General features: G+C 45.8%; 1 protein-coding gene across 1 annotated transcript in view; it reads left to right on the top strand.

Moving 5' to 3' along the window:
- Positions 1–25,820, top strand: part of LOC146821542 (uncharacterized) — a 205,591-nt gene that overhangs the window by 143,316 nt on the left and 36,455 nt on the right. Inside the window, exons 4-6 of the mRNA XM_085612528.1 lie at positions 1,832–1,945; positions 6,037–6,181; positions 15,380–15,528. Of these exons, the coding sequence (XP_085468654.1) occupies positions 1,832–1,945; positions 6,037–6,181; positions 15,380–15,528 (408 nt within the window). The remainder of the gene's footprint in view (positions 1–1,831; positions 1,946–6,036; positions 6,182–15,379; positions 15,529–25,820) is intronic.

The raw sequence follows: 25,820 nt of genomic DNA, 5'->3' as shown, positions 1-25,820 counted from the left end.
AGCTCTTGAACATGGCTATCGATCTTCCAATCAGACTGCCTCTTCGGGAGGTTCTTCTGTCGCAGCAGCAGGGGACGGTCCTCCACCCGAACCTGTCCAGCCTCCACCTCCTTGCATGGAGATTGAGCGGCGACAGTTGACAGCCTTCGACCTTCCTCCCAAAGTCTGTAATGTTATCTTGGCAGCCAGGCAGCCCTCTACTAAAATAGTATACGCCTATAGATGGAACAAATTTGTAGCATGGTGCGCAGCAAAGGCTGTGGACTCCCTTTCTGCCTCTCTTTCTGAGGCTCTTCTCTTCATATTTTATTTGGCCCAGTAGGGCTCTGCTCTGGGCACCCTTAAAGCCTATATTTCGTCCATTTCGGCCTTTCTTCGCCTTCCTGATCAGCCTTCTCTTTTCAAGTTCCCTATTGTAAATAGGGTTCTTAAGGGCATTACTTATCTCTTTCCTCCTATTCCTTTCATAATGCCCCAGTAGGGACTTGAATCTTGTCTTAACTTACCTTATGTGTGCTTCTTTCAAGGCACTACATAATTGTCCTCTCAGACTCTGGACTTTAAAGACTGCTTTTCTGGTTGCCGTCACCTCTGCTCGCATGGTTGTTGAGCTCCAGGCTCTATCTTCTAAACCTCCTTTCCTTGCTGTCCATCCGGACAAGAATGTCTTTCGAACTAGGCCTTCTTTTCTACCCAAAGTGGTTATCGCTTTCCACATAGGACAGACCATCACTTCACCCACCTTCTTCCCGCCCCCGCATCCTTCCAAGGAGGAGGAAAGGCTCCACCATCTGGATCCAAAACATGCGTTATCATTTTATCTGGATCGCACAAAACAATTCCGGGTGGACAATCAACTCTTTGTTGGCAATGGGGGTTCCAGGAAAGGTCGGGCCGTGCAAAAACGGACCATCTCTCGATGGGTCGTCCTTTGCATTAAGGTCTGTTATTCCTTGGTGAAAAGGGAGCCTCCGGTAGGACTGCGTGCCCATTCCACCTGGGCGACGGCAGCCACTACTGCTTTGGGACCTGGAGTCCCCCCTCAGTGACATCTGCCAGGCAGCCACGTGGGCATCACTGCACACGTTTACTAAGCATTACTGCCTGGATAGTCAAGTCCGGAGAGACGGCTTCTTTGGCCATTCAGTTCTCCAGAACTTTCTGGTGTGAACTTGGTTTGCAGACCCACCTCCGGGGTTGGTATTGCTGGGGTATCTTTTCTAAGGTAAGGAATCTATAACTAATAGTCTCTTTCAGTAGAACTAGTTACTTACCTTCGGTAACAATATATCTGTAAGAGAGATATATTAGTTATAGATTCCTTACCGCCCCACCCATCCTCCCCGTTCTGCAACTGACTTCAAGAGTAAGGTACTCCATTTCAGGGCCCTAGTTTTGTGCGCCAGTGGTCAGTGTCTTGCATGGCTCTGCGCTTCTGGCGTGGAATGTCGTGTAAAAGAACTGACGTCAGCGCACAGGGGCAGTTTGAACTAGGCTGTCTGGCTTACAAGCAACTGTTCCCAAAGCAGCCACCTTTTCTGACTCAGAGACCAGTGGCGTAAAGTAATGATTGCAGCCATTTGAAGATCCTGAAAGTCTATAAAGCTATTCTTTCTCCATAGGCAATCTATTTTGCAGCACCTCTTTTTGGGAGCTCTCTCCATTTAACCTGTACATAGGTGTATGTTCTGTGGTCTGTATATTAGTTTGTCTGAGAGCTGTCTTTCTTGCAGATGTCAATAACCTAGTGTTATATATGAGATTATGCGCTTTGTTCTAGTTTTCTAACACGTGTATTGTTGCTAAATCATTGCTTTTGTTTTGACTTTAGAAACGAAAATGGATGGATGTATATAAAGCCAGATCTATTCCCAGTCTGGTTTTACCTTGTGTGGATGCTCAACAACGCCCTCATTATTGGCTGGCTTTTTCTGTGGGATCGAGAGTAAGTCTAAACTGTGATATATCTAAAAGAGGATTCACCATTTAAAGTCATAATATAGCAAAAAATGCAATACAATGTTTACCACCAGAGGAACTGAGATATCTCTTGCAGAAGAGGATACAGTCGTAAAGGGTGGTCAGTGGAGCTCTGGTGAGGACGGGCTGCCCCTATCGGTTACTGCCATCCTATACAATGTGCCAAATACTTACCGTTCTCTTCGTTACTCTGATGAACCCCCGTGCTCCAGTTCTTACTACTTGAGGTGTGTACAGTTCCCACTAAGCACTGCATGGCATACACTCGGGCCTTCAGGAATCATATCACTACACCAGCGACAGCCAGAAACAAGTGCCCCCCACTGCAGCTCCACTGCCAACATTGAGGAGGAAACGGCAAGCCCGACTCTCCGCAGAGTCCCTCTCTCCACACCTACCTAGCTAGACCAGGATAAAGAAAGAAAGAAAAAAGCTAGATGGGTGGACCAGGTTCTTTCTGAGTCTGATGAGTAACATCCTCTAGAGGAGCAGGTAAAAACAGCAGGGTGTTGTGGAGCCTCCATGATCCCAAATAAGAGGGAGGACTTGAGGGGAAGAACAGAGAATTGTGTGGGGAGTTTTTTTGGGATTTTCTATTGCTTGGTGAAATGGTGCCTTGAGGCACACAAACATTTGGAAAGGACTCGGACTGAAAAGAATTGACAACTGACACATTGTGGAGGCTTGTGGTTAGCTGGATAGGTGGAGAGGGGAGGGAGACTGGGGGGGGATCTACTGACACAGAAGGGAAAGATTGAATGGAAAGTTTCTAGATGGCGCTTATAAGGGATACTTTTTGGTGGTAACTCCTGGGAACATTTCGGTGAGCATCACTTTGAGATTGTAAGCAGAGTGACCAAAGCCATGCAGGTGAATGTATTCGCTCTGGGGTGGTGGAGGAGAAGCGCTGCATCGCCATTCACCTACCCTCAAATACAAACTTACACCACAAAATATAATTATACAGTTTCTCAAAATGCATGTGAAAGTGTGTATATGTTTTCCCCATAACACAGCAAAGCTGAACGTAGAGCAGAAATTAAATAGGTTATGGTGTATTTGCAGTAGATAAGAGTGACGGTCACAAAATTAACTCTGACTCCAACGCTTAGCCCAAGTCTCTGAGACTCGCGACCTGGACTAAAGAGTTCCCAGCAATGCTCGTATAAAGGGATGGGTGACTCCCCTCGAAAACACAGTTTACTGAATGAAGTTTGCATTAAGATAGGGAAGGGTGGAAACGATGCTGCCTGAGGTGGCATATTTCATCATAATTGGCTTACATGATTTTGATAGCACATTATTCGTGCAGCTGTTGAGCGATGCATGTGGTCCCCGAGGGATTGAAAAGGAAAAACATCAATGGAGGCTTGATTGTTTACCTGCTTTTTGGGTCCAAATTTGGATTTTGTACAGTAGCGGGTGCTTAGCCATACACACAGCTTCTTTGCAAAGTGACCAGGAAGCAGGGGATGAAGCTCCTCCTTGCACTTGGCTCAGGGGCCTGCTGGATGCTGGCTCATGGTGAGAGCAGACCCCGTGGCAGATGTTAGGAGGTCGGGATGCTGAGGCAATACAGAGAATAAGACAAAATGCCCTGGACTGCCATGAGAGTGAAGCTCCACTTCGGCAAGGAATAGAGGGGAGCAGATCTTGCCCTCCTAGTCGCTGTGAAAGGCAGAATAAAGGATTTCTTTTCAGGGAACATACAGACTTTCTTACCAAAAGTGATGAGGTCTCTAAGAAATCTTTAAGGCTTGCTCAAACACTCAAGGAAGATGGCTGCCAACCGGTTCCTCTCTGCATCGGTACAGAGGGAGCTTGGATGTGCAGATCTATTGATGTTATTGATAAAACAAAGAATGATCAGATAATCTTAGAGGAGGCTCACCAAGTGTAATGGAGATGGCAAATTGGCAGCTATAGGAAAATGTAAATTTATTCTGTGGCAGCTACAGCCCCTCTTGTGAGTAAGCAAGTGATTGTTTCAGTAGTCATAGTGGTCAAGAAGCTCACAGGTAAAAGAAAAATGTGTGGATACAACTTTTGAATCTAGAGCTTGAGTATTGGTCTTTGATCCGCTCGCCTGTGCCTGGATGAGGAAAAGGAGACAATAGGTTGTCACATTTTGCTTGTATTTAAGGCCGCTCAGAGACAATATTGCAATGGGTGTGTCATAAGCAATCAGGGCCAGATATATTGAGCGTTTTACCGTTCGCAGACCGTTTGCGAACGGTAAAAAGCCTTTTGGGATGTATCATCTCAAAAGGCAGAATCGGCCCGTTTGCGAACTGTAAAAAGCCTTTTGGGATGTATCATCTCAAAAGGCATTTGCAAAATAGGGAATCGCAATTTGCGATTCCTTAAATGCAATGCAGGAAGCAAAAAAAAATTGCGACCTCGGTTTAAGGAATGGCAAATTACCACCAACTTCAAGTTGGTGGTAATTTGTTAATTCCAAGAAAAATGCACCTTTTTGCATTTTTCTAGGTGCCATGTGTACATACATGCCCTTAGGACATGTGTGTGCGCCACATGTGTACACATGTAAATTTCAGGGGGCAACAGGGTGTCCATTAGGCACCCTTGCACCCTTAAAATTGCATGCGCAATTTGTGAGTACCTATTGGCTACTCGCAAATTGCGCATGCAATTCCCATTCATTCCTATGGGCCTCTAGACCCATAGGAATGAATGGGATGCCATTCCTTATTTGCGACTCGCAATTTGCGAGTCGCAAATAAGGAATGCGTAGGAATTGCAATTTTATTTGCGAAACCTACATATATTGCATTTTGCGATTCCATAAAAGCGAATCGGTAAAATTCGTTATTAAGGACTCGCAAAATACAATGTTGATACATCTGGCCCTCAGTGTTTTGAGTATAGTGAGTCAATAGATAAGATCTTGGCCCTTAAGATTAGCAAAAAGCTCTTAACAAATATAACTTTAGGGGTATATAATAACAATAGCATGATGATAAAACAAATTTGTGGGAATTTTAGCTGTCTATCGGGAATTTTATTCTCAGCTTTATAATGAAGATCCTAACTGTTCTGTTGATTCTCTTTTGCCATTCTGTGGCTAAAATGTCTCTTTATGAAGAACTCCCTACTAAATTTGAACAACCTTTTACATTGGGGAGAAAATCCTGGGAATTAAAGGGCAGCCTGGGAGTAAGTCCACTGGTGTCAAATTAATTCCATCTGAATTTTTATTGACATGCTAGCCCCTTTTTTTCTTGACAAAATCAGTGGGTTTTGTGAGCAATCAAAGGTTCCTTTTTCAAAAATGTAAATAAACATAGTGATATTCTTGTAGAAAAATAAACATCCCAGGAAATGTGTTTCTTACTGCCTAGTATCCTTTGATTAACACTGGTGTTTTCGAAAGCCTTGAGTAATTTGGCTGGGATAATACATCCGTTGGTTTCCCCATGCAGCATGGCTTTATCCCTAGTAGATATTCCACTGTTCATATGAATATGGCCATCTCGTTTTTTGATGTAGCAGACAGCAATTAGAGGTAGGGATGGGATCATCCTAGGACATACCAAGAATGCATTCAATCGGGTCAAGTCAAGTCAAGTCAAGTTGGGGGTTTGGTTTTCTTTTTCTTCCGACCGGCTATCTCGGTGTTGGGACAGCTATCAAAAATGTCTGCTCACCTTGTGACCCCCTGACACCCAAAGACATCTGTATCTAGTGCCATGTAGACACTTTATACACCTCCAAGACACAATACTGCCGCTTTTAGGGAGAAGGAGGCATCTATATTGATCTGCAGGGCTGCCGCTCTTTTATTTGGACAATGCTAGCCCTTATCAGCAGATCTGCTGAATTTTCATTGGGACAGTACCAGCTCTTCTCAGCAGAGGTGCTCTTATGACTAAGTAGCTGAACTTCTGGGCCATAGTGTAGTGCTTTTGATTGAAAAGTAGCAGCACTTCTCAGCTCTTAAACACTGTACCCCTGGCTAATTCAGTTAATATTGCCTATATAGTGAAAATGCCACACTATCTCCATGCACCTATTGCTGCACTTCTTCTTTTACAGGTATATCATTCCAGCCCTGGTGTTCCTGGCATTCATTGCCTTCACAAACTACTGTGTCCTCATCATCTCTTACCGTGCACTGTACATTAATGGCTTGTGGCTGCAGAAGTCTAAAAAAGTGGACCTTTGGCTCATCCGAATTCTCGTAAGTTCCTTTTTTATTTTTTTATATCAAGATTGTGTTCAGGGTCACACCTTTAGCCACTTCGCAGAGATCTGTTGTATAAAAATAAAAAAAATAAAAAAAAAATAAAAATATGTGTGGGTGCCCAATTTTCTTTCTTATGGCCCAGTGCTGAATGCCAGGGTTGCCATTACTAAGGAAGCTTAGTCTTCAATCCACCCCATGCGTCTTTCTTCCACCACCCTACACTTCTTGTTTCTTTATCTCACTTTTTAGGCTTTGCCTACATACTGCTTTTAGGGGTATGTTGTCAAAAAGGCATATTGTGGCCTACACTTGTACTTTTATGTGGGCTTAGTGCCAGCGTATTGCTTGGCACAGGCTTTCTTTCTTGGCAGTCTCATTTGCTTCTTATTCTGCGGCTTTCCTCCTTCTTGTGTTTACCCTCAGCACAGTTTCTTTACCACTCTTTAATTGGATGGCTTGTATCCTTCCACTTCTTACATATAGGGAACTACTTTTTTCTGTCTTTCATCACTTTATGGGATTGCAGGCATTTTGTTTTGCACTCTCTCCCTCATGTGCTGCTTCCACCTAAATGCTCAATCCACCCCATTTGCGCAGTGTTACTCCCTCTTCACCCTTCCTATATAGTTGCTTTATCTTTTCTTTTTTAATTTTTTTTTACATTTATTGCTCTCTCCCACCTCACGCTCCTATGTTGATCACGCACCCCCCCATCTCTTGCTGTCCACACCTCCCTGTTCCACCCATTTAGTTCATGAAAGAAATGCTTTAAAAAAATGTTTTGGAGGGCTCAGCTGCTTTAATTTGCTGCCAGGCTATTCCTTTTTTAGGACTCGCCAGACTCGCCTGGCGTTAGCAGCACGCATGCGCTGCTCTCGCCATGCGAAGGCTTCTAGGAATCAATACGGATTCCGAAGCTTTCAGAGGCGGACTTGAAGCCCCGCCCATCTTTTTCATTCGCTGGCGTCATCCTCCATGCTAAACGCTGGCTCATGATTGAAAAGGAGGCTTCTTAGTCCCTCCTTGTTACCGCCCTTTGCACTTTTGGCCCCGCCCACCGGGATTGGATCTCTCACATGCGGCGTTACACAGTCTCCTTCATTAGCTGGGACACACTATATTTTTCGTACAACGCCGACAGCTTGTTTCCCCCAGACGCAGGCTTTATGGCATTCCGCAGCATTCTTCCTGCTCCGCGGTGGTGTTTTTTTTCCCTATGCGCTGTGCCTGCTAGAGTTGATGTGTTCTGTGCTGGTTTTGTTGTGCTTTGTGCAGCGTTTCCTCTGCACACAACCCTGTTTTGCGATGCCTGTTTTGCTCCTGATGTTCTATGATGGTGGCGTGTTTCGTGCTGTCTTACTCAGCGGTTATTTCTTGTGCCTGCTGCTGGCTTTACTACGTTCCGCGAGCACATGTTTTTCCCTGTGCACGTTCCTCGGTTACTGGCTGCTCGTTCACTCTTCCTAGTAATCTTCCCGAGGGTGGGAGTCAGTGGGGGTGGATTGAGACCCAGCGTCGGTAGGGTAGCCATAGTTAGTGTAATGTGCGAGCACATGTTTCTCCCTGTGCACGTTCCTCGGTTACTGGCTGCTCGTTCTCTCTTCCTAGTAATCTCCCCGAGGGCAGGGGTCAGTGGAGGTAGATTGAGACCCAGTGTCGGTAGGGTAGCCATAGTTAGTGTAAAGTGGGGTGGTTAGTGTCGGGGATGGAAAGGCGGGGCGGGGCATGCTCCATAAGCATCTCCAGGCCTCTGCTGACCTCGATCGCCCAGTTCCCAAGGCGCTAATCTTTGAGCACATACACCCTAAGAAATCAGTTTTGACGGCCGTCTTCAATATCTCTATTTAGTTCAAAGTGCCGCAAGACCATACAAATGGTATCAGGGCGCTATCAATTCTGGTGACATCTCTAGTTAGGCATTGAAAAGGTTAGAAAAGCGCTATACAAATGTTAATACCAGATTCATTTCGATAGTCTTGAAACAAACCGACACAATATTCAAAGGCAGAGAAAACAATGTACCCACACAGAAGAAAAGCTCCCTCTTGCGTTTAAACATGGAATATCACACAGCTAATTGTAAAAACCACGCAGCACTACATTCTGCACACTAAAGCAACGGCACATTTTACAAACCGTCTGCATTCCGCACTGGCCGCATATAATTCTCTGGAAGTAACATAAGGTGGCACGTGCGCAAACAAAGGGGCCCCTGGCTCCAACAGAGCGTTGCTTCCCTGTTAACCCTTTCGGACGTTGATGCTTGATATTTTACAAACATTAGGACCTTCGCAATGACCAAGCAGGTTTGTACAACCCAATTTACATGTTCGAGGTCCCATTCCAGCATGATAAAATCATGTAAACTTCAGCAGACCAGTCCAAAAGCATCACTTGATACCGAGACACACGATATTAACTCGAGTGACCCGCAGAAAAAAACATCTCGACGAACCCACTGTGCATACTGGAATAAACAGATGTGTTGTCAGTCACTCACAATTTTGCATGCTCAGTTATCTAGTCTCGACTCCAAATTTGGTTTTGTGTGGACAGCTTGAAACTTACTTGAGAATTAAGCGAGATTAACTGGACTAACAAGCATCGCCTATTAGACCTATTAGCTTGGCCAATATTTAAAAAACATGTTGTACAGTATCACGGGTGCTGTGCGTCATGTCTATAATAAAACAAGCATTGAAAATGCAACAGGTCTCGCCTTTGATTAAGTTAAAGCCATTTGCTTTTCTATTGGTATTGTATAGCAAAGCAAATGGCTTTAACTTAATAAAAGGTGAGGCCTATTGCATTTTCAATGCTTGTTTATGTAAGTGTTCATTTGACTTTCTTTATATTTACTGCTCCATGCTTGGCGTCCGGCATCTTGGATCGGTAAGTAAAAGATCAAATGGATGCTGAACCATGCCATATATGAATGTGTGGTGACGCATGCAGACATTTACCTCATCATGTCCAGTAGACTTAAAATCATGATGCACGTGCCCACAAGCGCAAAGACATATGCCTATGTTTTCTTTTGTTTTTATTTTTTTGCATCTGGAAAAAAAGCTTTTTTCCCACTTTATGCCATGCTGTTCAGCCAATTGGTTTGCTGAAGGCGAGACTTATTGACTTTACCAGTGCTTGTTTTCAGTTCTGCTTTCTCTATTTAACGCTGTTTTCTTGTCTTTCTCTCCCTCCCCCTTTCTCCTGTTTCTGCATTTCTCTCTCTTGCTTTGGGTCAAAGACTGATGATGAAAAATCCGTATCGGTCCACAACCAGTGGCACAAATTAAACAACAAAACAACAGTTGAATAAGGACGATTGCAGGATGTCAGAAAGTGGTCTGATTTAGGGAGTTATTTCCTGTCTATCATTTCTCAGTTGTGTTCAGTGTTCAGGCGCCTCTTAAAGCTAACGGAGCATGGTTATGCCTGGAGATGTAGACTCACTCGAACTACCTGATATACCGCCAAAAGGACAAAATTATGCTTTCTGTAAGTTGTCAGTTTGAGTACTATAGGCTTGGCTTGAATGTTACCCTTAAGGGCCCTTATTGTGTTTCAGGGCAAATAGATAAAACTAGGTAATAAAAAAGTTTTGGTGGTGATGGAGTATTGTCTCTAAATCGTGTGTAAATTGGTCTGTTTTGTGCATGCTCAGAAACCATGCACGCCACAGACAACTGTAGTATGAGTTGACCACGGGTCCGGTGCTGAGGAGGCACGGATCTTGCAGAGGTGGTGATATATCGAGACCTGTGTGTGCGTTTCGACTACAGACATGTGAGATGCACACATGTGCATGATATATGTGGAAAAATGCAATATACCCATTACTGGGGTTCAGCCCATATGTGGGCAGTCTTTGCAATGGGTATATGTTTTGAAAAGGACTCACCTGTAGATTGCCGCAAACGAGGTCGTAATACTCGGTGTGAAGGGGGAACCTGGAGAAAGGGATCCATGTCGGAATCTGCCTGGAAGACGAAGAAGGGGGTGAGTACGCACCCCAAATCATTCGTCACTGCTACCTTGAAGCAGCTAGTTGGACCGCCGCGGTACGCTCATGGAACAGGCAATTCGTAACACGGATGGCGGTGCAGCTCTCCTGTACTGCCCTATGGCGGCTGCCTTCCCAGAGTGCGAACCCAGCGGTCTGCCGGCAGTCTCGCCGGTCCAGCGGCGTACTTTGCAAAGCCGATCCCCCCAACTCGTAATACGGCAGTGGGACCGCCAAGCTCACCATGCTCAGACCGCTGGCGCCGAATCCCACCAGACTTGTAATAAAAGCTGTAGTATTTTGCATTGCTGGTTGCATGGCCATTAAAGAGCATTGGCTGAGAATGACCGTGGACAAGCCACAGAACAACTTGATCAGTTGATACCTCTGCATGTCCAGCCTAGAAGACAAACTCAGTTCTTCCTGGAGGAGTGCTAGAACCTTTAAATACAATGTACTATTTGGTTGGCCCTTTCCTTCTTGCAGTGACCACTAGTTAGGGTAAGTATCAGCAGTGCTGGCTGGTGAACTTTAAAATAGGTGTGGCCTAAGTACTTGCTCCAAATGTCACTGAACAAACTGAGTGATATCCTCTGGGGCAATGTCTCCCACTGCAACCATTTTTAAAATTGCACATTTATCAGAACAATTTCTGCATATTTCGCAGCAATTCCAGAAGCTCTGAAGGAAGAAGAGCTAATAAAATATTCCACAACTTTCATCATGTGCCAACCAACCTGTAAACACCATAGGGGTGTTAGTAGTGTACCTTCCCCAACAAAACTTTGAACAAAATAAATATGGCATATCTGCACTTTTAAGCAATTTTCCTAGAATTGACCACATACATATCGCATAACAAGTACTGGGTATGCAATTTCACCTGGCATATCATTTTTAAATCCTATGGCACCTTTCTTCACTTCCACAGTCCACTAAATGTTGTTTTCTGCCATGCCCGTTACACAGATTATCGTTCATATGTCAAGGAAGATGCAGAATGGAAAAATCTAAAGTTATGCATATATTTCAGTATTGCAGTCTTTTTGTCTCCAAAAATTGGCGCGCCATTTTCTGTAAATACTTGTATTTTTCTATCAAGTATAGGCGATTCATACCAAAAGCTTGATATTTCCACTTTTTGTCTTGAATACTAGCGTTTTACTTTTAGTAAAACCTGTTTGGTCCTCAAACATAGGCTTGTTACTTTCAGCAGATGCTGTCATGTATTACCACCACAAATTGATAGATTCTGACTTTCATTTGCATTTCTCTAAAAATACCAGCCATGCCCATCATGTGGCAGGAGTTTCAACTACCAGACTGGAAAGGACCACATTTTTTCAAAATTGTTCATAATATATCAGGGATGGGGCCATTATTTCTGGGCCCACATTATATCACGGATAGCCACAGTTATGTTAAAGATAGTCATAATATGTCAAGGAGGGCATCATTAAGCTAGAGCGATCATTATGCCATGATAGCCATGTCACAATGCTTGCGTATGTCAACGATGGGCACCTTTAGGCAAGGTCCACCATTATTCTAGGGATATCAATAACTATGTTAACCATGGCCCAAGTTGTCAAAGATGGTCACATTAGGCCAGGATCACTATTATTTGAAAATATTGCTGAGTGTGGAGGGGCAGGTGTGAGAACAAGTTAGGATTATTTTGGAAGGGTTGAATGTGATATGAATATATGTGCATATGTGACCAGATAGACCACATGAGAGTCACTATTGTATTAGATTTTTTAATGTTGTCATGAATGTTTGACTGTGAATTGCAATTTTGGATTATAATTAATTAAAGGATGGAGGATAATTAAAAAAACAAATGTCTAATGCTTTCACAGCGTGCACCAGAGTCTCAGTTGTGGCATTGATAGGGGACAAAATCTCTCTGTAAAAAATTAAGGACTACAGGAGAGGTAGAGATATTACTCCTTTTTCACAATGTTTAGTAGAGACTAGGGATTTGCTGTCACAAATAGTGCATTTGGATATCCTCGTGGCTGACTGGCATGTGGGCTTCCCCTCAGTTGATTAAAACAAATTTGCCATTTTTTAGACCATTGTACTAGTTTTTTCATGCCATCCCTCATTTGTTTAGCTCTCATCTAATAGCTTTTAGCTATCTTTTGAAAACCTATTGTGTACATTACCAATACTTAGAGTGGGCTTTGGCTAATCCCATTGCTTATAATTTTTCAGCTTTCTTGCCAATGTTTTTTGCTTGCTGCTTTTCCAATATTTAGCATTCTTCGTGTTGTTGATACTCCTTCTCTGAAGTATAGATTCCTTACCATCCATTTGACAGGATAACTTTCATCCTCCCACTTACATCTGGGAGCTACTTTTTTTTCTTTTTCTTTGAGAGTTCCATGGGAGTGTGTGTTTTCTTGCTCTCTCCAATGTGCTGCATTCCCCCCTCACATCCCCGCCTCTCTGTACTTGCCTTTGCAATCGTGAATTAAAACCTATACCTTGCCACACGAACTGAACATTAATGGTGCTGGGAAAGAGCAGGCTACAGCACTCATAGGAAGAAGAGTCATCTCATCTTGGATGTAGTTAAATGTTCTGCCTTGGCTGCTGCAGAGCAGCATATGGCTAGATCATTTATTCCAATTCCTAGCTGTGGGCAAAGTAAATGGTAAGCATTTTTCTTTAAATTCTAACATTTCCTCAGATAGCTTTTATGTTGTTTTAAGTATGTGCAACTACTCCTCTAGTTGCCCTTCTTCTCAATGCAGAATCTCCTCTTGGATGAGCCAGTATCCCACAACTGATCTTCATTGCATTTAGGTGAGGTGCAAAATCCTGCCAAACTTTTCAGGCGGAAGTTTTGTGAATGGATACACATGTATGCAGTTGTGCACATTCAACACCCTGACATGTCGAAACACTGGCTGACCATGCATAAGGAGAGTGCCAATACAGTGTAGGTTTGGCTCACCCAGATGATGCCTCCCGCAGAGTATTATAAGGCATGCTACCTGAGGTCAGGTGGATATGTCACTATTCATCATGTGCCAAAGTAAAATACACAACAACAAGAAATACTATTTGGGAGACACAGACATGCTAATAGGGAAACAAGACAAAAGAGGGGCTGGGTGGATAGGGCTGGACTGTTCCCATGAGGCACAGGGTCAAGACTGATTTGCATATGGCTGGGTTCAAACTGGAAAGGCATGGTGAGCAAAAAAACGATGGATTTAGGCCCAGATCTCTGTACTGGGGTGAATGTATGACATTGTTCTGCATTCTGTCCATCAACTGTTATTTTTGGATAGGAGATGGTAACAGACAGTGGTTGTACACAAGTGGAATTTCTCCATGTTGCGTTGTCATTGTAAATGTGGTCCAAATATCCAAAATTGACTACCGGGGTTTGCATCACAAAATTCCACCTTGTTTCCTAGTTAACTTTATAACTCAGCAGCATGGAGGTTCAGAACACAATATTCAAGCCAATTACCATTCCCTATGTATTTTAACTTTTAGACCCCTTCCTCTTGAGAGCTGAATACTTTTCTCACAACAACTGAGCGCAGTCTTCTTCAATAGCTTTTTTCACTCAACACACAGCAAAACACCTCACAAAGTGTTCCCAAGGCTGCCCACCTTGTAATAGTGTTACGTTCTTGGTCATGAGTAACTCGATGATGAAGCTTGCCACTGGAAGTGGGTTAAGGTTTTACGTCCTTTTAAAAATAAAAATAAGACATCACACAGTGGGCCCAATTCAGTAAACGTTAGAGTCTACCTTATCCCAAGTGGACACTGCATTTTTTCTTCTGCATTCTTGTACCCAATATCCTATGTGACTATTTATAGCTTCAGAGGGTTTATTGGATATTTTGTCCATTCTTTCTCAGTGGTGTTTTAGAGATCCGAATATATGTCAATTTCTGCCCTGTGTTAAGCTAGATTTAGGCTTCAAACAATTCAGACATCCCCAATTGTGTCTCATTAGAAAATGATGTCCACAGGTTGCTGTTTACAATCTTCATTAACAGCTAATAAGCGCAGAGTGCACTCTTGCTTTATGGTTACGGTTAAGACCACACACCCCACATTGTGTTATGTGGGTGCAGAGTTGCAAGTAAACCCCAGACTCCTCATGCTATCTTTAATTTGGGACATTACTGAAAGCTGCTGTGCAGGTAAGAAAATACATTGGCAAGAGTGGATTGAAAAAGATATACACAGCGTAAGCCAAGTAATAAACAATGGTTCTGTTAATCCATTCTGTGTTTTATAGAAGATTTTTTTTTTCTCCCCATTAGTGAAGTATACAGGAAGAAACTGTATAATTTTGCAGAAAGCTGTAATGCCACTAGTGAATCAGGTCTCAAACAAGGCTGATAAAATTCTTTAAATAATAGGTTTGCTAACCGGCCAATTCTATTGGAATACGTCAGTGCCCCCAAAAAACGAACTTATCTCGCAGGAACTTTGATCCTATTTAGGAAAACAGAGGACTGGGTGGAAAATTGACGTCAGAATTCAAATCCCAAATGCGGCTTGCCCACGCTGAGCAATATTATGCCCTCAGCAAAGAATCATACTGTATAGCTGAAAAATTGAATCTGATTACTCACTATGCTGTCCTCTCAAGCTAATCTCACTCATATGGCAGTAATGGGCCACATAGCACAAGAACGTAAGGAATGTGTTACTGTATGTGCTGTGTTGGTTTGAAATCACAAAATCAAGCCAGATCATTCAATATTCTTCTTGAGTGATCTCACATTTCCAGTTTGACACCGTTCCATAAGAAATGGCTTGTAAAAGCTCTTTGGTAGCACATTTAAGAATTTGGTGTTCCAAAATGGTACTGGTCTGAAGGGTAAATAATGTATTTTCATCAAGCAATCTCATTTCTTCGAAAGATGCATTTTAAATGACCTCCTTTCACTATGTGCCTAAATGTGTCACTGTGTTCCTTATTATGAGATGACTGTAATACATTTTATGTTTCAATAAAAAAAGAAGAGGGCTCAGTGCATTGTTTACTAGGAGCTACCTGGTGCCCTGCGTGCAAATACAGTACGTAATTTCAACTAGGCATTGGATCTGCAGGGATTCATGCATATGAGTATAAATACAAATAAAATAATGACCCTTTTTGTCGTAATGTTATTCAAACTTATAAGATCTTTATTATTCTGTAGGTCCATAATGGAATCGCAGTTTATGCTACATGGACAACTATAGCCACACTTTTGAACTTTTCCGTTGTGTTAACGTACAGTGGAGATGTGGCCAAAGCGACTTCGACTACGGTGGCATTAGCAATTTTATCCTTCGAACTTGTTTTATGGTATGTGAAGTCAACATATTTAATAAAAATGTGCAGCCTTCAGTTGATCATTACACTCTTTAGATTATGGCAAAATTGCCTGTGGCAGACATTGCACTTGTGTTTCCTAATGTGTGACAAGCTACATTCCCCATCAACTGGTGTTTTATTTAAGTATTTTAGACCATGTAAAAAGTTTATAATCTACCACTGTATGGTTAGCCCTACATTTGGAGTAGATTACTGACTTTCAGGGGATTAACAAGAATCCTAGGCTTATTATTGGAAATGTTTGACAGTTGTTGATTTCCAAGCATTAATCCAACTTCTAAGAATTTACTCATGCTTATTTCCCACGAGGTTGAACATTTGAGTGAGCAAGTTAGTCGGTAATGTAGCTTTAAAAAAAATCTTTAGCTGGGAGGGTATATTCTCCTCTGTAAATTTTCTGTGAAATGTGTGGGTGTTCATTGTTGGAGTAGACTTCAATTCTGGCAGCTATTAAATTGTATAAGAGAAGCTTCTGATCAATGATGAATCTGCTCCACTGTTACCTGGGAAACTTGCAGCGGCGTCTGCGCACATTAGGGGTGGGCGGAACTCGTGGAGTTTCACTCTACAGAATTCCATGGAGTTCCATAAAACCTCCTGATGATTCCGCTGAGTTGCGCGAGCGGGCAGAATTTGGCGCGTCACGCTGCTCGTGCAAAATTTTTTGCGCTGGGAGCTTATTCCACGCTGTAAAAGCAGCACAAATGGCACTATGCGGGGTCCCCGAGGTCGCTGCTTCTTTTTGCCGCTTAAGTAGATTTTCTCTTGAGCAGCAGCTTTCCCAACTCGAACGGCAGGGACCTGCCGCGACTGTCTGCGTTGAGAAATCTCCCCGGGAGGCGTTCTAGTGTCCAAAAATCACACTAGGGGACGCAAATCTTCTCTCGCCAACTTAACAGGGCTGAGCCACGTGTGATGAAAAAGCTCTGCCGTGCAACAGTTGGCTGAGTTTTTGCCAGAACTCAGCACTCTGAGTGGATAAAACTCTGCTGGCGCAGTGGAATTTTTCACCTAAACCTAGCGCACATACAGTACATGCAGAGTGATGCTGCTGCCTCCAAGCAGAAGGAAGAATTTCAGAGTAGTCCCTCCTCCACAGCTCCAGGAGCCTTCTTTAAAAGGCAACTCGAAAGTACTTTTTTTGAGTTTTATCATGTTAGTGAAACACAGATGCAGCCAACGGTGTTACTTCAAAAGTGGGCAAAGAAATAGACAGAGACAGCAGTTTACTTTCTCAAACTCACTTTGCATGTTAAATATGGAGGTCTATATGTTTTATTACATTGATAATTACAGTTTATTTAACAGACAATACAAATAAGTGTTTTTGGCACTTACTGTTAATTGTTTTTCCTAACTTAGTTGTACTCATGTTATCAACCTTGGAAGTTTGATTTTTTTTTTCAAAAACTAACATTGATGTGTTCCCTTGAGGATTATGTCACGTCCTCCAAAGCTCTGTAGCATGCAGATTTCCATGCCGCACACAGAGCTCTGTAACACGTCTTTATTCTTCAGCATGCATAGGCTGAACGAACTACATCATAAACTTTATTGACCACACCCAGACATACCCAGACACCTCCCAACGGATTACTTAACATTGTAAGGAGTCCGGCATGGACCACAAGGATCCTACTGCACATGATCACACGGCACTACAGATAACATGCCGATGTTTGCAGCAAGCACGTAACCCTCCAAGCTGTTTTACCAAGATTATGATTAGGTTTATACATAATAGTCATCAGCAGGCACATTTCTCCTCCATGCTATTTTATGTTTCAAATCTGTTATGATGGATTACGCAGAAAGTCTATTTTAGACCAACAGAGTAAGCCAGATACATGTTTTACACACAGACTTTCTGGGAGGCAGACTTAGTAAAAATAATGCACAGATTTACTGATGGTCAAAGGAGTGCTGACGTTGATGCCAGAATTGTGAACTCACACAGTGCCACCGTGTGTCACTGTCACATGATTTTGGCTCCTTTCACACGATCACCCTTTGAGCACAATGTGAGTTGGAAGCTCCTGCAATGAGCGTTTCCAACTCACATTGTGTGCAAGGCTGAGCTGATGTCCATCAAGGTTTTACAACCTCCCCAAGATGTCAGCGGCAGCCTTTGAAACTTCGGAATATTATTTTAGGAGGTCTTCTGTGGCTCACGGGCAGTGAACTGCGAAAGCCCCGTCCCCTGCCTTTAGAGCTCCACCTCCCCAGAAGAACTTTCAGAGCTTCTGAAGTAGTGGATTTAAGGTCCGCCCCCCTCCTTAGGCCCACCCCTCCTGGTTCCCTCATCGCACACGCTGGGTTGTTTTAGGAAGTTGTCAGGTCTGTGGCTCTCTTCCTTCTGACACTGCTCTCTCTTGACTGTCCTGCCTTGCCTCACTTGCTATCCGCCCCTGCCATTTTCTACAACTTGAAATTGGTGGGTCCGGACTACATATTTTTCATTTCCAGCATTGTGTCACTTTCTCTTTTCCATCAGAGATGTTCACATAGTACTTGATTGGAAAGAGTGAATTGATGTGTGTTTTCAGTGTGAACAAATACCTGTGATATGTTTGTGAAAATGCACAAACCCAAAAGCTTGAATACATTTACTGCTTTTTGCCTTTAACACCTTTACCACCCAAAACCTACATCTGTGACTGGAAAATCTGCCATATTGGAGGACGTTTCACCCCATTGCAATTTATGACCCTAAAGTTATCCAAATGTTGATTCTGTGAATCAGAAAGTGTAACTTACTATCATAAATGCATTTTATTTCTTGCTTTGTGTCCCTTGTTATTGGACTGAGGCCATAACATACCCTTTTCTGGCGAGAAATTGTTACTTAGGGTTGGACAGATGTTTGCTGGTGTCCTCGCTGTTTGTGACGAATTTTAACATCATTCTCTCATGCCCGCAGTCTAAAACTGGATGTATGATGGGAAAGGGTACTCCAGCATGAGAGGGGATTATGGGAGATTGGCTCTGGTAGTGTGACCTTCTTTGACCTATCGTCCTGTTTCAGCATTTCCACTCTGTATTGTAACTTAACTTCATCTGAGTAATTCGTCACCAGAAATAGCATAACCACAGCAGCTCATAATTTTGGCCATCTATTTTGAGTTTCATTATGGGACAAAGGAATGATCTTTAAGGCGTCAGATAAGAAATGTAAAGCTGAAAATGTGTCTGAAGGAGGACGACTTGAACCAGAAAGTATTCTGTTCACAATTGTGCTGCAGTGAGCCTGTGGGCTGCCTGTTTTTTCTGGTGTTAACTGGAATACGTGGTACAATCCGTGTACCAGCTGAACAAGTGAGTCATTTTCTTCATTACCCTTGAAAGGTGCTGGCATTAACACTCTAAGGGTAACACAAAGCCTTCTACTTTTTTCAATTGGTGATTATCGCTAATTGAGGAGGAAAATTAGAAAAGATGCCTGATGCATAGGGAGAAAACTCACTGTGCATCAAGGACATCTGGACATTGTTGAGCCATTCCCTAGAAGCTAGAGTTTGTTGTCCGACTAAAACTACAAAGCAAAAGAGCAGGAAGCTTGTTTAAGAAAAGAATGAAGCAGGAACTGTAGAATATTTTAGAAGCTTCTCTAGAAACACTCACCTAAATCTTATAATCCAATATTGAGAGAAGAAAATCCTCCTGGGCAAATCACATTTCATCGACTAGGACAGTTCTGTAGTAGGGGATCTCTGTGTATAGTCATAATCTAGTGAATAGTCTCGCCCATGTGCGTGGACCCCGGAGCAATAAAAATAATCTCTTAAATTGTCAGGTCATGCAGACCTGCATCTACACTTAAGAGAGAATTTCAAAGACAGATAATTCAGCCTATATCCACAGGCTATAGTGTCCAGTACTTCAACTAGAAAAATTCCACCAACAACCACCAACAGCACTGCCTGCCCACCTTTTTCCACAGAGAAAACCTGCCTCTTCCAGCAAAAGTCTCTGGAATGATAGAGAGGAAGGAATGGACAGACAAGCCCCATAGGCTGCCATTATGTGGCTCAGAACAGGATACTGTGCCTTTAAGAAAACTTTCCAGGACTTTTCCAGTATCCCAGAATGCACGGCAGGTCCCTTTTACTTTCAGTTCTTTTTTCCGGCTCCTGCTAGCTGGAGCATTGAGCTCTCCCTTTCTAGGGTTTATTGGTGATTTTTGTCAAATTTTCAAGTGTTTTAGTGTTGGGACTTTCTTCTGGTGTTGTCAGCATGCCTGGCTTGTTTTACAAGTGCCCAGAGTGCGATAGGAAGAAGGCTAAGTCAGACCCACACAGGGTGTGTATAGGCTGCCTTCCCCAGTCCCATGTGCCGGAAGAGTGTGAGATCTGCCACTCGTTCTCAGCCAGGACCCTGAGAGAAAGAATGAAGATCAGGCTCCAAGTCCTGGAGGACAGAAGGCTGAAGGCACAAGGTGGGTCAGGAGGGGCTGATTCTGCCCATGCTGAGGCCTCTGGGGGGCTCCCCAGGGGCAGGAAGACCGGCAAACGCCCCCATTCTCCACCGGCGTTGATGACGTCGACTAAGGCGTCGAGAGGGATGACCACGGTCTGTTCATCTTCTCCCCAGGGCTCTGGGGAGAAGCGACGTCTACGTTCAACGTCGAGGGAGCTGACCGGGCCGCCGTCGACGACTTCAGCATCGTCTGCGTCGACGCAGTCAACTTCGCCGTCGAGGCATCGACGTCAAGATCAGGCCCGGCGCCGGCGCTCAGCGTCGAGGGGAGGTCGCCGTCGGTGAAGAGGAGACGGTCGCTGTTGAGGCGGCGTTCGCCGTCGAGGCACTCGCTGTCGACGTCGAGGAGGCGATCGACGTCGAGGAGGCGATCGACGTCAAGGAGGCGATCGACGTCACGGAGGCGATCGACGTCACGGAGGCGATCGACGTCACGGAGGCGATCGACGTCACGGAGGCGATCGACGTCAAGGAGGCGATCGACGTCGAAGAGGGATTCATCGATGTCGAGGAGGCGCAGGGGGCGCCCGGACACCAGGAGTCCCTCGACGGAGTCCCCGGGCTCGGGGTACTCAGTGGTGTATACGCCGCCGCCACTGTCGCCACCACCACCACCACCGCCTCCTCCTCCTCCTCCTCCTATTCCGCCTCGCAGGCCTTCGGGCCCACCAGCGGTTCCGACATGATCGGTCTCGTTGCCCAGGTACCCGACGCCGCCGAAGGGTACGCCTAGGCCGCGGCGCCAGGATAAGCCACCGTCGCCGGGCCCGGCGAGGCCGGCGGACAGACCGAAGCCAAGGAGATCGCGCTCCCGCTCCGGCCGGAGAGGGAGATCGCGGAGCCGTGGGCGTTCGTCGTCAACATCGAGGCGACGCCACAGGAGGCGCAGATCCAGATCACGCACTCGATCATCTGCCAGGGACTTCTCACCGACGCTGTCGGACTCGCCCGGGACGAGGGTGTCGCCGGTTGACGATCTGGTCTCCTTCCAGGAGGTACTGCTGAGGGGTGCAGCCAAGTTGGGAATCACGGTGACGGTACCGACACCTACGACGTCCGTGATATTCGAGACGCTGCACAAGAAGCACCTGTCTCGCCCCCTGCTGCCTCTCGTGCCGGGACTGGTGGAGCCCGCTATGGAGTTGTTCCTCACTCCGGCAGTGACGAAATCCGCCCCCTCCCGGCTCATGAAGAAGTATCGGGCCCCGGACTCGGACCCGACCTTTTTGAGGATGGACCCTAAGCCGGATTCAGTCATTGTGACGGCGGCGAGGAAGCAGCATGCTACCACCCCTTCATCGACAGTTCCGCCCGACAAGGAGAGCCGATGGCTAGATTCGGCGGGCAGGAAGGTCTGTGGGACGGCTGCTACCACCATGAAGGCGGCAAGTGCCGGGGCTCTGTTGGGGCGTTACGACCATGCCCTGTGGGAGTCTCTCCAGCAGTACGCGGAGCTGCTGCCTCGCGACAAGAGGGAAGACTTCTTGGAGACTTTGCGCGAGGGGATGCTGGTTTCAAACCAGGTTATCAGTGCAGCAGCGGACGTGTCTCTGCTGGCGGCGCATGGGTACTGTCATGACGTTCACCAACGACGTCACGCGTGGCTTCGCCTTACCTCGCTCAAGCCGGAGGCTCAACATAGAGTGACCAATCTGCCTTTCTCGGGGGAAACCCTGTTCGGCCAGCATGCGGACGACGAAATGGCCCGCATGAAGACGGAGGCTGAGACCCTGACGGCTGTCGGGTTGGAGAAGCCAGAAAAGAAGAAGCGCCCGTTCCAGAGACGGTTCGGGTCTGCGGGCAGAGGGCGTGGGCAGGCCTCGGGACAGCAGCAATACCAGCAGCAGCAGTTCCGTAAACTCTTCCAGAAACGCCAGAAGGGTAGAGGGGGCCAGCAAGGGCCCGGCCGGGTCTCGGCCCTGAGCATCTACTTCCCCTGCAACCGTTACCCACTCCAGTGGGGGGAAGCATTCAATTTTTTCCGGCAGAGTGGAGAAAAATTACTCAGGACAAGTGGGTGCTGAATATTGTTTGCAATGGATACAGTCTTCGGTTCATCAGACCGCCTCCAGCGATTCCGCCGGTAAGCTCGCGGTATCAACTGCGAGAGCTCCAGGCGGAGGCAGACATCCTGTTACGGAAAAAGGCGGTGGAAGACGTACCTCTGTCTCAAATGGGAAGAGGTCTGTACTCTTGTTTCTTCCTGGTTCGCAAGAAGGACAAGAACGAGTTCAGGCCCATTCTGGATTTGCGGCAAGCAAACAAATGGATTCGCAGAGAGAAGTTTCGCATGCTGTCGTTGCATCAGATTTACCCTCAGCTGCAACGGGGAGACTGGCTCTGTCCCATAGACCTACAGGATGCGTACTTCCATGTACCCATTGCACGGAAACACAGGAAGTTCCTGCGATTCCAAGTCGGCGCCAATCATTATCAATACACAGTACTGCCATTCGGGCTAAAGTCTGCTCCCAGGACCTTCTCGAAGTGCATGGCAGTGGTAGCGGTGCACCTGCGAAGGAACAAGGTGTTTGTCTACCCGTACCTGGACGACTGGTTGATCAAGGCCTCATCTTTTTCGGAAGCGCAGGCACACTTCCGGAGGACGTGCGCTCTCTTGAACAAGCTGGGGTTACACGTCAACATGTCCAAGTCTGTCCCGACTCCGGTCCAGTGCATACAGTACTTGGGGGCCTCCATCGATACACGGTCAGCAAGCGTGTCTCCTTCGGAGGAGAGACGGTTATCGCTCCTTCGGAAGGCTCAGGACCTCATGGCCGCTCCATCGGCGACAGTGAGGAAGGTGTCTTCGCTGCTGGGGTCGATGGCCTCCTGTATCTTCCCCACTCCGCACGCACGGCTGCACATGAGACCACTGTAGGAGTGCTTGGAGGATCAGTGGGATCAGAGAACAGGTTCTTGGGACGACAAGATACGACTGTCTCTACATGCTCTTCAGTCTCTGAGATGGTGGTGTTCGGCGGAGAATCTCCTCAGGGGGGTTCCCTTCCACAAGGACATTCCCGAGACGAGTATCGTGACGGATGCGTCTCTCCAAGGTTGGGGAGCGCACTCCGGAGACTTACAGATACAAGGAAAGTGGTCCCCGGTGGAGTCGACGTACCACATCAATTTCCTGGAACTCAGAGCCGTGTACTTGGCATTGAAGGCCTTCCATCAACTCGTTGCTGATACAGACGGACAATACAACCACGATGTATTACCTCAACAAGCAAGGGGGGTCGAGATCGCGCACTCTGTCGCAGGAGGCGCAGGCGATCTGGCGCTGGCTTCTGGCCCGGGGACTGATGATCACGGCCACGCATCTGGCGGGGGTGCAGAATATTCAGGCGGACGCGCTGAGCAGGCTGCTTCAGGAGAACCACGAATGGGTCATAAACGACGAGGTACTAGGAGAAGTCTTCGCAAGGTGGGGAACTCCAGACGTAGATCTGTTCGCCACCGCCGAAAACAGCAAATGCCGAGACTTCGCATCCAGGTACTACCAGAAGGGGACGCTGGGGAATGCGCTATGGATCGACTGGTCAAACAGCTTTCTGTACGCTTTTCCACCCATTCCCCTGATTCCGGCGGTGCTCATCAAACTGCCCAAGTCCGGGGCGCGGATGATCCTGATTGCCCCGGAATGGCCCAGGCAGTGGTGGTTCACGGACCTGCTTCACCGGTCTCTCCTTCCTCACATGCGGCTGCCGTGCAGGCCGGACTTTCTCACGAAGTTCGGGGGGCGGATGGTGCATCCCAACCTCTCGTCTTTGAGTTTGGCGGCATGGCTCCTGAGATAGTGCAATATGGCCATTTGAATCTACCAGAAGATTGTATGGACATACTGAAGGAGGCTAAACGTCCTTCCACTAGGACTTCCTATGCTTACAAGTGGAAGAGATTCTGCATCTGGTGCAAATCCAAGAACTTTGACCCGACGACCTGTAAGGAAGATGTCATCCTTCCATATCTTTTACCTTTGGCGCAGTCTGGCCTTAATTTCCACTCCATTAAGGTTCATCTTGCTGCTTTGACTGCTTACAGGAAATGCCCTTCACAGACTTCCTTCTTTCAGATCCCTGTGGTCAAGGATTTTTTGGAAGGCTTGAAGAAGGTGTTCCCTCCTGTCAGACTTCCATCGACTTCCTGGGAATTGAATGTGGTGCTGTCCAGATTGATGAAGGAGCCTTTTGAACCTATTCACAAGGCTTCGTTGCGGCACCTGTCCTGGAAGGCGGCGTTCCTAGTGGCCATTACATCGGCCCGCAGGGTGAGTGAACTTCAGGCGTTGTGTTGCCGAGAACCTTATACTGTATTTCATGCTGCTAAGGTTGTTATGCGTACTCACCCTAAATTTCTTCCTACGGTTATATCTGATTTTCATGTCAACCAGACCATAACTTTACCTACGTTTTTTCAGAATCCTTCTTCTCCGACGGAAAGGTCTCTACATTCCCTGGACGTTAGGAGGGTGTTGAAGTTTTATCTTGATAAGACCAAAGATATTCGTAGGTCAGACCAATTGTTTATCAATTATGGATTAGTCAGGACCGGTCTTGCTACCTCCAAACAGTCAATCTCTTGGTGGATTGTGTCCTGTATACAGCTGTGTTACCAAAAGGCTAATAAGACCTTAGGGGTAAACCTAAGGCTCATTCCACCAGGGGCAAAGCTGCCACGACTGCTTTGCTGCGTAATGTTCCGATTGCAGAAATCTGAAAGGCGGCCATACCTTTGCTGCGCATTACTGTCTGGACGCGGATGCCAGGGCAGATGCTCAGGTTGGGCAGGCTTCGCTGCGAAATTTGTTCGCACAGTAGTGGTATTATTTTGTAATATTCTCCACCGCCGTTTTGGTGTGGGGATGGGCTTGCCATTCTATTCACTAGATTATGACTATACACAGAGATCCCCTACTACAGAAGGAGTAGTTTCTTTTCTGTAACTCCAGTTCTGTAGAAGGGGTATCTCTGTTATAGTCATAAGCGCCCGCCCTCCTCCCCGGTGGAGAGATGAATGTTAATATAAGGAATGCTACAGGTCTGGCGTGCTACGCCTTCAAAAAGAACTGAAAGTAAAAGGGACCTGCCGTGCATTCTGGGATACTGGAAAAGTCCTGGAAAGTTTTCTTAAAGGCACAGTATCCTGTTCTGAGCCACATAATGGCAGCCTATGGGGCTTGTCTGTCCATTCCTTCCTCTCTATCATTCCAGAGGCTTTTGCTTGAAGAGGAAGGTTTTCTCTGTGGAAAAAGCTGGGCAGGCAGTGCTGTTGGTGGTTGTTGGTGGTAGTTTTCTAGTTAAAGTACTGGACAGTGTAGCCTGTGGATATAGGCTGCATTATCTGTCTTTGAAATTCTCTCTTAAGTGTAGATGCAGGTCTGCATGACTTGACAATTTAAGAGATTTTATTTCTGCGGGGTCCACGCACATGGGCGGGACTATTCACTAGATTATGACTATAACAGAGATACCCCTACTACAGAACTGGAGTTACAGAAAGAAACTACTCCTTATTGGCTGGCCGCAGTACATCTTCACATCTGGCTTCCTCCAACAAGAATATTTGTGCTTTCTCCACAGCCAGCACAGCCGAGTCACTGGATGTCAATGTGAACCCACTGGGCTCCCCACGGAGAACCAGTACGACCAAAATTTGCACAGTTTGCTGTAACTACACACCATTTCCATCTTATATACCCTTTCTCTCAACCTTATTCCTCAAGTGGGATCCCTGTTGTTTCCTCCTAAACCAACTTGCTGTCATGGTTGAGGTGGCATGAC

Source organism: Triturus cristatus, chromosome 6, assembly GCF_964204655.1.
Source record: "Triturus cristatus chromosome 6, aTriCri1.1, whole genome shotgun sequence".
In the NCBI taxonomy this organism is placed as follows: Eukaryota; Metazoa; Chordata; class Amphibia; order Caudata; family Salamandridae; genus Triturus; species Triturus cristatus.
This window is presented reverse-complemented; position numbering and strand designations above follow the sequence as displayed.